Here is a 12,946-nt window from a genome sequence, read left to right as displayed (position 1 = left end):
ATAAGACAAATAGTGTGGCTCCCATAGTAACAATTTTCAGGCTTCCATTTAATCCTAGGGGAATCATTCTTTGTTATTCTGTTTACCATAATAAAAAGAGATTGTTAGGTCATCTTTGGTTTATTTTATGGTCTTCAATCAGCTTGCTCCCCCCCCCCTTTCTTTTTAAAATTCTTTTTTTTCTTTCAAAGGCAAGTACAGCCAGTTTGTGGTCTGAGAAAGGGTTAGTTCTATTTAAAGGGATGTGTAATTAAACAAAGCAAAAAACAAAATAACCATAATTTAGTTCTTCAGTAAAGATAATAGTGGAGGCTGGTCCCATTTAATGTGTGCAATGTGTGACTGTATAGCAGTGGAACTCAAAGAGTGCATGCCATAGCATGTGAGTATGTTGGAAGTTTTGCTAGATGAGCCTTGAAAGTCCTTGCCTCATCTTGAGACTTCCATGAGCCCCAACCCCCCAGCCCTAGCTGCAGTTTGCTGCCTCTTCTTTCTTCCTGCCTTGGCATCAAGAAGGTCACAATAGCTGTTATATTAGTAGAAGCACAAAGGCGCCTTCTCTACTGAGGGTTCTGGGGAAGTAAAGAAAGAAGAGGGGGGAAGGGAAAGTTAGACCAAGGAATCCTCAGGCCTGGATAATTGGGTCTAAGAGCTCTACTTATTGCCTGGGAAACCCCTCCTTCTTGCCAACTCATACATTCAGGAATCTCTTGATTTCTCATCCCGAACAGTGCCATGAGAAAAGGAAAAAAAAAAGTTTGAGAACCTCTGATGTAGTTTAACTCTATTAACTTTCACCAAATCTATTCTAATTTTAAAGTGTTTTAAAAGTTATAGTAGCTTTTAGACAAATCTACATTCTCTGCATAGTGGGCATGTTTATGTCCAATACAGCAAAATTGGTTTTATTTTCTTATATAAAGGAAAAAAACAAATAGAAATACAACAGAAGACACCACATATGAGGGGCCCATATGAGATGAATTTTTCCTTTAATATCTATTGCATATCTGAGGAAAGCATTCAAAAATCAAGTTTTCCTTAGAAAGTTTTCTTTTTTGAATCAAAAAAGTATGTTGGGACAAAACAGCAGTTTCATGCTTACTTTGCTAAATCTAATTCTAACTGCCAGTTCCAAAGGTCTTACCCCACTGCTGGTACCAGGTACATATATCTTTTAAGACATAGGCATGCTAACAAGTTATAATCCTTCATATTTATTTATAGGTCACCAGGAAAGGAACTTAGAAATGCACAAATAGACTTTAGGCAGCTTGGTGGAAAAAGTACTTGATCTGGATTTAGAAATCTGATTTCAGATCAGGGCCCTGAATTTTTATTACCTGTACATCCCATTAAGACTGTGTATGGCAGTGACCTTGAGCTTTTTTTAAAAAAGTGAGAAAATCACTTTTCTGGGTCTTGGTTTCCTTATAAAATGAAGAAGTTGGACTAGATCATTTCTGAGCTCTGTTCCTGTTCTGGGTCAGCTATCTGCCCCAGGTACTGTAGAATCAGGAAGATCCATGTTCGAATGTGACCTTAGACGCTTATTAACTGTTATGAACCCTGGGCAAGTCACTTCACCCTGCTTGCCTCAGTTTTCTCAACTGTAAAATGAACTGTATCTCCAGAATTTCTGCCAAGAAAACCCCAGTCTGGAGATGACTCTGTAACTTTGATCAAATAGGGTCACAAAAAGTCAGACATAACTGAAACAACTAAATAACAACCTCCTGCTCTAAATCCTAGAATCTTAAGAGTTTATCATTGATAATTCCTAGAATCACAAAATGGATGAGACCTTAGAGATCATCTAGTCCAGGAACCTTGTCTTACAGGTGAGGAAAGGCTCAGGTCAGATTATTTTCCTAGGGTTTCTTTGCTACTTAGTGACAGAGTTGGAAACACAGATTTCTTGGGTCCCTGACAAGTTAATTTCGGGAATAGAATAGATTCCGGAAACAAGCTTATGGTGGTAGGCTGGTTGTTTTCTTGATTTATAAGTATCATTATTGCTGTCCTTTGCTTTGACATGAAAGTGTTAAGTTCAGACACTTAGTGATGGATCTCTCCCATCAGTGCTGTTGAGCCAAGTTTATCTGTAAGTGTGATACTTCAATTACAGAGTGACAGACTCTCAGAACCTGCTGGCAGCATGGTCCCCCGGCCTCTCTTCTTTTATCTTCACATCTACCAGCGTAAAGGTATTAGAGGGTTGGTTGGAGGAAAAATGTTGCTGACTCAGGGCAACTTTGTCACCAATTCTTTTTTAGGCAGGAAAAAGAAAGAAAACATGCTTCCTGTTAGAAACTAAAGGAGATATTTGAAAGAGTTGGTATATTCTTCTGAAATGGCAAACACATCAATTCAGCAGGCTCTTAGACTGTATCTCCTGTGTGAAAGACACGGGGGTTAGAAAGATACACGTCTCTCTCCTTGAGGAGTTTGTTTTAACATGTGAGAAGATAAGTAAGGAAAATCAAAGTAGGAGGGAGTGCTAACAATTGGAGAGAGCAGGGGAGGCTACGTGGCAGAGGTGGCATGTGAGGTGAACCTTGAAGAGAGGAAGAAGGAGTGCATTCCAAGTCAAGTCTATGGTCCCTATAAATACATGGAGACAAAGAGACAGAATTTTAATTTAGAGATCAATTGATAGTCCAGTTTTATTGAAATATAGAATCTGTAAAATGAAGTGATATGAAATAAGGTTGGAAAAGGAGATGGGAGTCAGAATGTGTGGAGAGATCACAAGACAGGTTGGCAGGTTTGTATTATATCTTATAGTCAGTGAATATCTAAGTCCATGATTAAAAGGAAGACAAGGCAAGTCCTCTCGTGCCTTAGGAGGATTGTTTTGGAAGCAGAGTGAATAGTAGAGAAAGGAAAGATTAAAAACAGGGAGACCAATCAGGAGTTTGGCTAAGAGGTGATAAGAACCTGAACTCAACCAACACACTCTGTGAATAAAAGAAAAGAGGATGAATGTGGGATGATACTGGATATGGATGGGAACTGAAGAGCTAGGAGTGACTCTTAGATTATAAGTATAGGTGACTTGGAAGATGGTGGTATGCACAACAGATTTAGGGAAGTATAGAGAAAGGACAGATTTAGGCAGAAAAGTTGTTGTTTTGAACTTAATGAATTTGCAATATCTTTTGGGTAGGGGAGATGTTCAGCACACAGTTGCCATTGCCTAATTGGAGTTCAGACAGGAAATTAGGGCTGATATAATACAGGTGGTGGTCAGCTCCCCCTGGTTTCATCTCCCACTGAATGTATGTCCCTGCTAAGCAGTAAAATTTTGCTCTTTCAGATGAAGCTTTAAATCCTAGAGACTACCTTCTCAAGAACTTGTGGCACTCATTGCCTCCTTGGAACCCTGATCCTGGTAAACTGGTGAGGTTTTACAAAGTTTGATGTGTTATAAGCATTCAACACCAGGAGGACCCTTTTCTGGAATTGGCTGTCACAAAGTAATTGAAGGCAACTTTTGAAAAAGCATATTCTTTATACCTCCTTCATGTAAATCAAAACCAGAGAAGTACCTACCTTAGTTTTCTGGTTACTTGTAATTGGTGTTGACAGTGACAACGAAGGCCAAGAATCAAACATTCGTTCCCAAATTGCCTTGGCCTTAAAGCAGCAATGTCATTTCTGAGTAATAGCAGAGACTGAAATACACAATGTAGCCACATCAGTCAAGATTGACAAAATTAATGTTTTGGTTTTTTTTAAATTCCATATCCCCCAATTTCTTAGTCATTGGCATTCTTGGCAAAGATGAGGAGATTTATACTCTGATTGCTTTTGTCTCCTTAGGGCTTTGGTCTGGAGATGACTAAGAGGAAGCACTTTTTGTTAAATATCTTTTGCTTGGATTTTTCTATAGTGATTATCACCATAGCACCTAACCCCAAAGGGTCCAAAGAACTAAAGTAGTTAGAAGAGCAGTGGGCGTTTGATGGTTCATTGGAGAGAGACTGTCATTTTAAGCTCAGATCTACATCTAGGTGCTTTTTTTAAGTGATCTGTTTCTAGGCCTTCTCTGTACCAAGAAAGTCTTTCATCTATAGGTTGCCACAGTTTTTTTTTTTTTAATGGAAGGATCACCTACTATGAAAACATAGAGTTGACATAGGCACTAGAGGGATAAATCTGGGAATGTAGAATTATGAAATTAAGGACTGGAAAAGGTATCCTTATGAATCATCTATTCTAATCCTTTATAGAAAAGGAAATCGAGAAGTAAAATAACTTTTCAGGTAAATAGTAGAAAAGCTAATATTGGAATACATCTGTTATTCCACTATATCACATTATGCTGTTCTTACCCCAGATCCAAGATGGCAATTCACCTTGGCAGGTCTAAGCATAGCCCCTGACCTTATCTCTAAGTAAGCAGTTAGTAGAGACTGCCACCTAGGAAACCTTTCTTTACCTCTCTCTTTTTCTTCTCTCAGGAAAAGGAAGCATTATCTGAGAAAACAGGAGATGAAAGATCTCTCCCTCCACCCTGGGTCACCATGACCACCCTCCCAATACAGTGATTTACAACTGATTTCTTTTGGTGTATATCCTGGTGCTCATCTCCCTGCTATCTGTCTAGGGGATTGATTTGAATAAATGGAAATTTTAAAAATAAAATTTCCTTTCCCTCCCTGGGCATTGGAAGCAGCACAAGCCCAGCTAATGAGGCCATCTCTTTGAGTAAAGCACCGTTTAAGCCAGTGATTTTACCCCTCCCCATCTCTCCCTTGATAAGGAAGAACATTTATGTGAAAGAAATTGCAGCCAACCTAAAAACCCAGAACCGGTTTGGATGGCAACAGCAAGAAAGTGGGATTGAGGCCCAACTTCTCTTATCTGTGAGATCATCGTAGGCAAGTCCCTTCATCTTTCTGTACCTCAGTTTTCTTAAATGACAGAGGTTAGCCTAGATGAACTCTGATGTCCCTTATGACCCCAAATCCTAGATTTGATTTTATTCTGAGTTGGTCCTAGACCTGGGGAAAGTTCATTTTTATCATAAGTCTTGTTGGCTTGAGGGTGTGTGCTTAAGTGAAATTCCAGGATTGCAGTCAGATAGATAGCAGCTTTAGCCTCTTCTTCTCTTTAGTCACAAGTCTGGTTTATTCTGAGATGGTTGTTTGGTTTTCTCTTTTATTTGCATCTCTATACTTCACTCCTTTGTGATTTGGTCATGGTGTTCCTTTGGGGACTTGGTCTTCCTGTCCTTTCACATTTGGCCCCTGGCCACTTTCAGAATAGATGGTAGCATTTTCCCAGGTCCTGAAAGGTTAGTCTTTGCTGAGCATCTTGGTGAACAGAGTTAACATACATCATTAAGGCCAGAGAGAACACAGAGGAAGGGAAGGCCAACCCCTCCATTTTGCAGATGAAGAACCCAAATCCCAGATAAATAAACTGATTTATTTTAGATCACATTGGTAGTAAGTGACCAGGTCAGGATTCTCATTCCCATCTTCTGACTCTCCATTGAGTAGTCTGTAAGACAGTAGTCTGTCTTAATATGGAATTCATGACACTATCCCCTGCAGTTGTGAAAAGAAGTACTCTTCTATCATGGAGGGGAATGTTGGAAGGATGATCTGAGCTCACTTCTTCACCCTCCTCCTCCTCCATACTCCTTGGAACTTTGTAATTTGCCCAGAACCTGGGTTGGACTTTTTCCATCTGGCAGGCCTTTCAGGAAGGTACACTAGTAGGTAAAATTTCCACAGTCTCTGGCCAGTACTGTAGGATTGTGGTTCCTGCCTTCTCCCTCCCCCCTGCTCTACTCCCCTGCATATCGGCCATTTATCCACCCAGGAACTCTCTGTCCCAAACCACTCTAGTACAAAGGTCATGAAGACCTTCCTGAAGAAGGTTTTTGCTGCCATGGTAGCAGTTAACAGTTTTCTTTTTCCAGTGAGTCAACTTCTTGGTATGCAGATGGACTCTGACAGGCTGACCTGGACAGAATTGTCCAGCTTTGAGTTACTGGCCTCAGCTATGGGGTACTTAGGCAGCAAGTGAGTTGTTTCTGAAGTTAATACACACAGAGGGCACCCAGCAGCTGCCTCCTAGCATTGATTTTGGTGAATAAGCCCAAGCATGCTACCCACATAACTTTGGGCAAGTCACCTCTCTTTCCCCAAGTTTCTTCATCTTGCAAAAATAATACTCTCAGGATTACCTCTCTCATAGGGTTGTAATATGAAAAGTATACAGTTCACAGAATTATGCAGATTCAGAAGAAGCCTCATCTAAATGATGGACCCCAATCCACAGTATCTCTGACAAGTACTTATCTAGCCTCTTTGCTTTTAGATCTCCAGGGACCAAAAAAGCTTTTCTTTCTTTGAAACTACTCTGTAAACATGAGCCTCTCTGTCTCTGGGGGAAATAGTTGATTATAAAGTAGGAAACCTATGGTAAGACCTAACAGACCCTTAGATTCTCCAGGCTTTCCACTCCTCTACACACCTCTCTGAGTGTGGATGACCTCACTGAATGTGGATCTGCCCTCTGAGATTAAAAAAAAAATACTGTGGTGTCATTTAAGTAAAGAGCAGCTCTTTTCCCATCAGCCCTGCCTGCATGTTGGGAGCTATCCTGCCATTCATTTCAGCATTAGAAATGCAGAGAAACATTTTTAGAAGGCACAGAAGCCAGAGACAGTGGTAAGTATTGCATAATAGGAGAGAAAATATTCAAGAGCTGCTTCTAGCTCCTGGGAGAGGAGGCACCTTGTTTAGGATTGAATGTGCCTATTCTGGCTCTACTTGTAGGGGTTCTAACCCCTTTCCAAGAAGGCAAGGATTCTCTTATTTACTGTTGCATCTTATCCATTGCCTTGTATTGTAGCAAGCATTTAATAAATGTTGAATTGATAAAAACAAAAAAAAATGTTGAATTGAAGGTTAGTTGACCAGAGGCTTGAGCCCTGGTTCTTGTTACAGAGGAAAAAAAAGCACCAAAAAACCCCCTAGGGCAGTTGAGGTGTGTGTGAGAGAGAGAAAGAGAACATTATAATGATAGACATGCAAGATTATAAATTTATATACATATATATATACACACACACACACACACACACACACACACACACACACACATAGAAACTTATAATAATCTTTGAATTCATTCTCCCTCTAGATTAGATATTCTTAACACAGGGTCCAGGGCTCATGGATAGATTTCAGGGGTCCATGAAATTGAACGTTTCACAAATTTTCATGTCATCCTTGTGCAGGGGCCATCCTTGTGCAGGGCATGCTAATCTTCTCTGTATCATTCCAATTTTAGTATATGTGCTGCCAAATTGAGCACTAAAATCTTTATTTGTAGGGGTTTTTTTTTTTTTTGCAAGGCAAATGGGGTTAAGTGGCTTGCCCAAGGCCACACAGCTAGGTAATTATTAAGTGTCTGAGACTGGATTTGAACCCGGGTCTCCTGACTCCAGGACCAGTGATTTATCCACTACACCACCTAGCCGCCCCGGGTCCATGAAATTGGATGGAAAAAGACATGACATTTCTTTTCACTGAATTTAGCATTTACTTCTATTATGAATGTTAGCAACTAGCCTAATAAGGAGAAAAGGGGTCTGTGAATTTTACCAGAATTTACCAGATCATTAAAGGGGTTAATAACAAAAGAGAAGTTGTGAATTGTATGGGGATAATAATAGTGCCTATCTTCTTGAGCTGTTTTAAGTTTGATTAAGATAACATTTGTATGTATGTAAAACTTTAATGCCAGTGTAGAAATGTGAAAGAGGCTTTTATCCCCATCATTGACCACTTCAGGATTCTAGGACAGACGAAAAGGGTCCCTCTCTACCATCACCCCCCATCTTGTATTGGGCCCTTTAAATCGTGAAGCCTTGTGGATGTCCTCCTGGAAAGTGAGTGAAGGGTTTCCCATGTTTCAGACCCCTACTCTCAAGGCAAGAAAGTTCTCTTTGACCACTGACAATGAGGAGAAGAGTCATAGTTAGTTATATTGCTTTTGTCCTGAGAAAGACCGACTGTATCCAGAAGTTTTTCCTCTGTGGGGGGTTAGGAGTATTGATGGGCAAATGAGCAAAATTCTCTTCCCCTTTCTCCCAGGAAACTAGGCGTTGCCCTGGTCTAGAGAGCTACAATGATGCCCAGGCACTTTTTGGCAGGGGGTGGCCCAGACTCTTTGCGGTTGTACCCCATCTTACCCAGAGGCCCTTGATGTTTCCCAAAATGTTCCTTTCCTTGGTGTGATACATACAGACACGGGTGGTGTTGCAGATCCATAACTGTGTCTTCTGGCTTAGCTGGGTTGTATAGGAGACAGAGTTCTTTGCATTCCCCCAGTCCGCCTACCCCCCTTTCCAATTTCACATTCCATACTTTCTTTCCATCCATTATTTTGTCTCCTTGGGAGAATGCAGGTTTAGTTGCTGCAAAATCCGGGTGGGTGGATGAGCTGCGTGGGTGGTGTGGGGGAGGGGAGACGGAGGGAACAGCTTGTATTGAATTTACCAGCAATTGTTTTCCCCTCTCTCTTCTTCCCCCGCCTCCTACCTTGCTCATAGACACACACACAGACACACGCACACGCACATACATACACACACACACACCCAGGCAAGAGCCCACAGGCTGAGTCAGTGTGAGGAGGAGGGAGCTGGTGAGTCACAGGTGTGTGTGGGGAGGGGGGGGCGTCCCTTCCCCAGTATTCTCGCTTCTGTTGCCCCCTGCTGGGATGACATGACTTTTAAAAAGAAGAAAGAGAGATGTAAAGCTGCTTGCCTTTGGAAAAAAACATCTTCCGACAGAAAGGATTTACTGGACTGGAGCGCCAGCAGAATGGAGACCTGACTTAAAAGATGTGTCAGCCCAAGCTGCTCATGTGTAACTGCATGGGGGCAGCTTTGGGTTACTACTTATGTCAGGCTCCTGACCATTCAGGGAAGTGGGCAAGGGGGTGGGCAAGGGGACCGAGAAATAGGGATCTAGAAAAAGTCTCCTTGTCTATGAGCCTAGAGGATGTTTTGGAATGATCTGGAATATCTCAGGAATAGTCGGTCTCATTTGACCACAGTCAAATCCAAAACTCTCAAAGGCTCCTGAGGAGCAGATACAGAATTTTGGCCTCTTTATGAACTGATTAGGTATCTGTTATCCCAGAGCCAGCCCAGTTCAATTGAGACAGGCTTAGATAGTTGGTTGACCTCCCAGTTTTTGGAACCACATAGACTCTCTTCTGAAGGGATGGGAACTTTGTTGGTACAAGGTGAGGAATACCTGAACCAATTTTTTTTTTTCAAGTTTTTTGCAAGGCAATGAGGTTAAGTGGCTTGCCCAAGGCCACACAGCTAGGTAATTATTAAGTGTCTGAGGTCAGATTTGAACTCAAGTACTCCTGACTCCAGGCCCCGTGCTCTATCCACTGCGCCACCTAGCCGCCCCACCTGAACCAATTCCAAAACTTGGAGTATTGAATGGTTCAAGCAAACATAGCTCCAAGATTACAGAAGTCTTTTAGAACACTCCTCGTTTTTTTCTACCCTTTCTCAAAATGGAAGCCGGCTAGGGGGAAATGAATGAATGAATGAATGACCTCTTTGCAGAGTTTCCATCTTTGCTTTCCCTCCTGGATGTTCTTTCAGGATAAACTCCACATGTGGATATGCAGCACTTTCCACATAGGTTCCCTTGTTTGGGTTGAGAACTCCAAGTAAACAAAATGAAATAAACACAAAATCCCTCATTTGAAAGAAAAATGAGGGAGGAGGAAAAACAATTTATTCAAAGGCCACTTCTAGAAACCTCATCCCTCAGCAGACCCAGAAGGCAAGAGATTTGATGGGAGAAGTGGTCAAATGCCTTCAAAATTTAATTTTATATCTGTGGGATCTGAGAGATCAACTTTAAGTTTGGAAATGTCAAGAGTACAAACTCTCTTCCTTTGCCAAAAGGAGGTGTCTAGAATAAAAACTAACAACTTTATGTTTTTGGTCAACTTTTCATCATCTGAAGGGCCTTGGAATCAGAAAAATCCCAAAATTTCTATTTTGGGAAAATACATACACACACATCCATATATTTGTTTGAATGCATATACATATATAATATATATAAATACACACAAACACACACATATATACTGATATATGCCATGCATGCCATATGACCCTGGACAAATCATAGTATCCTAAACAAATCTCTTAAGACCTTAAGGCGCCAAGCAGGTGCCAATCTGTGTTAGTAGAGATTTCACCATGAAGAGTTGCCAGCACCAATGAAAACAAGTCCAGCGCTCCCCCCACTTAAAATACCGCCACCCCCACCACAGTCTGTTGAAGAGTCTTTGAACCCTCTGACATGTTATGTTTGAAATAAGCAACCAATCTGGGAACAGTCCAAATACTTTGAATGACCTTGAACTAAAGGGTAATGCTCATCAATTGAAGATGACTTGGATAAATTATGTCATAATTCTGTGTGAGAAATGAGCAAGGAGATCATTTCAAAGAACCTTGGAAAGATTTGTATGAACTGATACATGCAGAATGGAATGAGGAGAATCAGAAATAGAATAATTTATACAAAAATAATTTTGAAGACTTGAAAACTGATAAAAAATGAAATGAGCATGATCAGGAAAACAACACAATTTTATTTTTATACAAAAATGCCATAGAAAAGATAGAAAATTTTGAAAACTGTTAGAGCTGTGATCAATACATTGATTACCCATGATTTCAGAGGATGTGATACAATCACACTATTCATCTTCTGCAAGAAAAGTAGCAGATTTAGGGTACAGAATACGAACTAGCTAGTTGGATACACAAATACAATGTGTGTGTGTGTGTGTGTATGCATGTTCCTATACTATGTGACCCAGTTCACACACATGTTTATATACAGCAAAAAAAGGAATTTGTTTTGCTTAACTGCACATATTTGTAGAAAGGAATTTGGTTTTTTTCATCATTCTTTTTTCCCAGTGGGAGAGGTAGGAGGGAGAGAAGAGATTTCTGTTCTTTTTAAATTTTTTTTTTTAGTAGAGAGGTTGAGGGAATGCTATAGATGTGGCATGTTGCATACATTTTCAAATGAAATCACTGTATTGTTAATTTTTCTTAATTTCTTACAGGGGAACACTCACAGAAATGGGAATAGTATGTAAATATTTATAATGTAAATGCAAACATCTATAAAATAATAATAATAATAATAATAACAATAATACTTAAGCTTTTCCTAGGAGGCTATTGTCCCCTGATGGTGGAACTTTTACATGCTGGATGGATCTGGAGGTTTTTAAAAATTACTAACAAGGTTTTCTGAAGATTATAGACATCTTTTAGGAAGCCAAAAAAGAAGAAAGAAAGTAAATGTTCTAGAACAGGATAACATAATATAGTTATCAAGAGCACCCTCAATTCATGGCCTCAGAATACATCTCTATTTATGGCCTCTGCTTTGTAAGAATAGTACATACTGTTTATACCTGAGAGTCTGCACAGAACCAAATGTGAACATATGTTCCTGCAGCACCAACTCTTCAGTTTCTCTTTTTTTTTTCCCCTAGTTTATAGATGCGATCAGTAACAAACAAGGTGAATTGGAGAACTACGTTTCGGATGGGTATAAGACAGCCCTCACTGAGGAACGGAGAAGGTTTTGCTTCTTGGTGGAAAAGCAATGTGCTGTGGCCAAAAACTCAGTCGCCTACCATTCCAAGGTAAAGCATTGACCCAGACTGGTTCAGGAAGGAGAATTGTGGCTGAGGCTCAGTAAGGTGGTCCCGGGGCACCATTCTGGGTGGGACAGCACTGACAAGTATATGGACCATTCATAATTAGTTCAAGGCAATTTCAGAGGAAACTCAGAAGACCTGAACTGATTCAAAGGGAAGACTAGAACTAAGAGAGCAATTTGTACAGGGATAATATTATTAAGGAAAAAGATGTTAGAATTCTGATCAGTGCAGTTGTAAAGCGCAAATCCAAAAGAATCATGATGAAACCAACCTCTCTTCTCCTGACATAGACATGATGAATTTAGAATGCAGAAAGACATACATTTTCTAATATAGCTATTGTTGGAATTTTTCAATTCAATGCAACTATGGATTAAAGACTCTAAAAAAAATCTTTTAATTCAATGAAGGGGGAAGGTGGTAATGGGAGGGACAGATTAATAAACAAATAAAATTAGGAGAAAATCTTAAAAATTAGTCTGAGGAAGAACTGAAATACCACTTCCCCAAGAGGGATTTCTCAGAACATCTGCAAACTTTCCCCAGCTTTTCCTCATACTTCTTAGCATATTAATTAGTGGTATATCAAATGGCAGATGGTGGTAACCTAAGAGGACTTTCTAGCCTTATGTTTGTAATTATCTTTCCATTTTTTTGCCCACAACCATTTTTCTTTTTGCTCAGACCTAACTTTTTGGGGGATGATAACTCTTGTGCTTCTTTGCCTGAGGTTATCCAGGCGGGTCGCTTTTCAACCTTCTTGAAACTAAGTATACATCCACAATACATACAGGTTTCTTTAAAGAGAAAGGGGAAGATTATGGTCAGACAGATTCTTTTCACAGCAGAAACAAAATGAGACATTGGTCTAGGATCTTTTGGGGGGTTTGTCCTGTCTGTTTGCCAGCACTCTTATACTTCATGAAGATACCTGGCTTGTCATTACATAGATTTAGGTATTTACTGCCTGTTTAGATCAAAATCCCTTAAATAGTCTTCAGTGTATACACAAAAAAATGCCTTCACCAGCTATTAATTAATGATGCAACCTCAAGGAAAAAACTCTTAGTTTTGGAACTGAAAGGAACCATTTGCCTTGCAAAAACCTAAAAAAATAAAAAAATAAAAAATAAAGATGGGGAAGCAGACTTGGAGAGAAGATTTAGTGATTTGCCCAAAGTCATACCCT

At 40.0% G+C, this 12,946-nt stretch overlaps 1 protein-coding gene and 1 pseudogene across 6 annotated transcripts in view; one reads left to right on the top strand and one right to left on the bottom strand.

Moving 5' to 3' along the window:
* BAIAP2 (BAR/IMD domain containing adaptor protein 2) overlaps nucleotides 1–12,946 on the top strand; it is a 175,709-nt gene that overhangs the window by 124,981 nt on the left and 37,782 nt on the right. For all 6 annotated transcript variants that reach the window (XM_074224949.1, XM_074224951.1, XM_074224954.1 and 3 more), the window contains exon 7: nucleotides 11,587–11,739. In XM_074224949.1, coding sequence (XP_074081050.1) covers nucleotides 11,587–11,739 — 153 coding nt within the window. The remainder of the gene's footprint in view (nucleotides 1–11,586; nucleotides 11,740–12,946) is intronic.
* LOC141515661 (U6 spliceosomal RNA) lies at nucleotides 7,217–7,338 on the bottom strand (annotated as a pseudogene).

This window comes from Macrotis lagotis, chromosome 2, assembly GCF_037893015.1.
Source record: "Macrotis lagotis isolate mMagLag1 chromosome 2, bilby.v1.9.chrom.fasta, whole genome shotgun sequence".
Lineage (NCBI taxonomy): Eukaryota > Metazoa > Chordata > Mammalia > Peramelemorphia > Peramelidae > Macrotis > Macrotis lagotis.
Note: the sequence above shows the minus strand (reverse complement) of the source record. Positions and strands in the feature narration are given on the sequence as shown.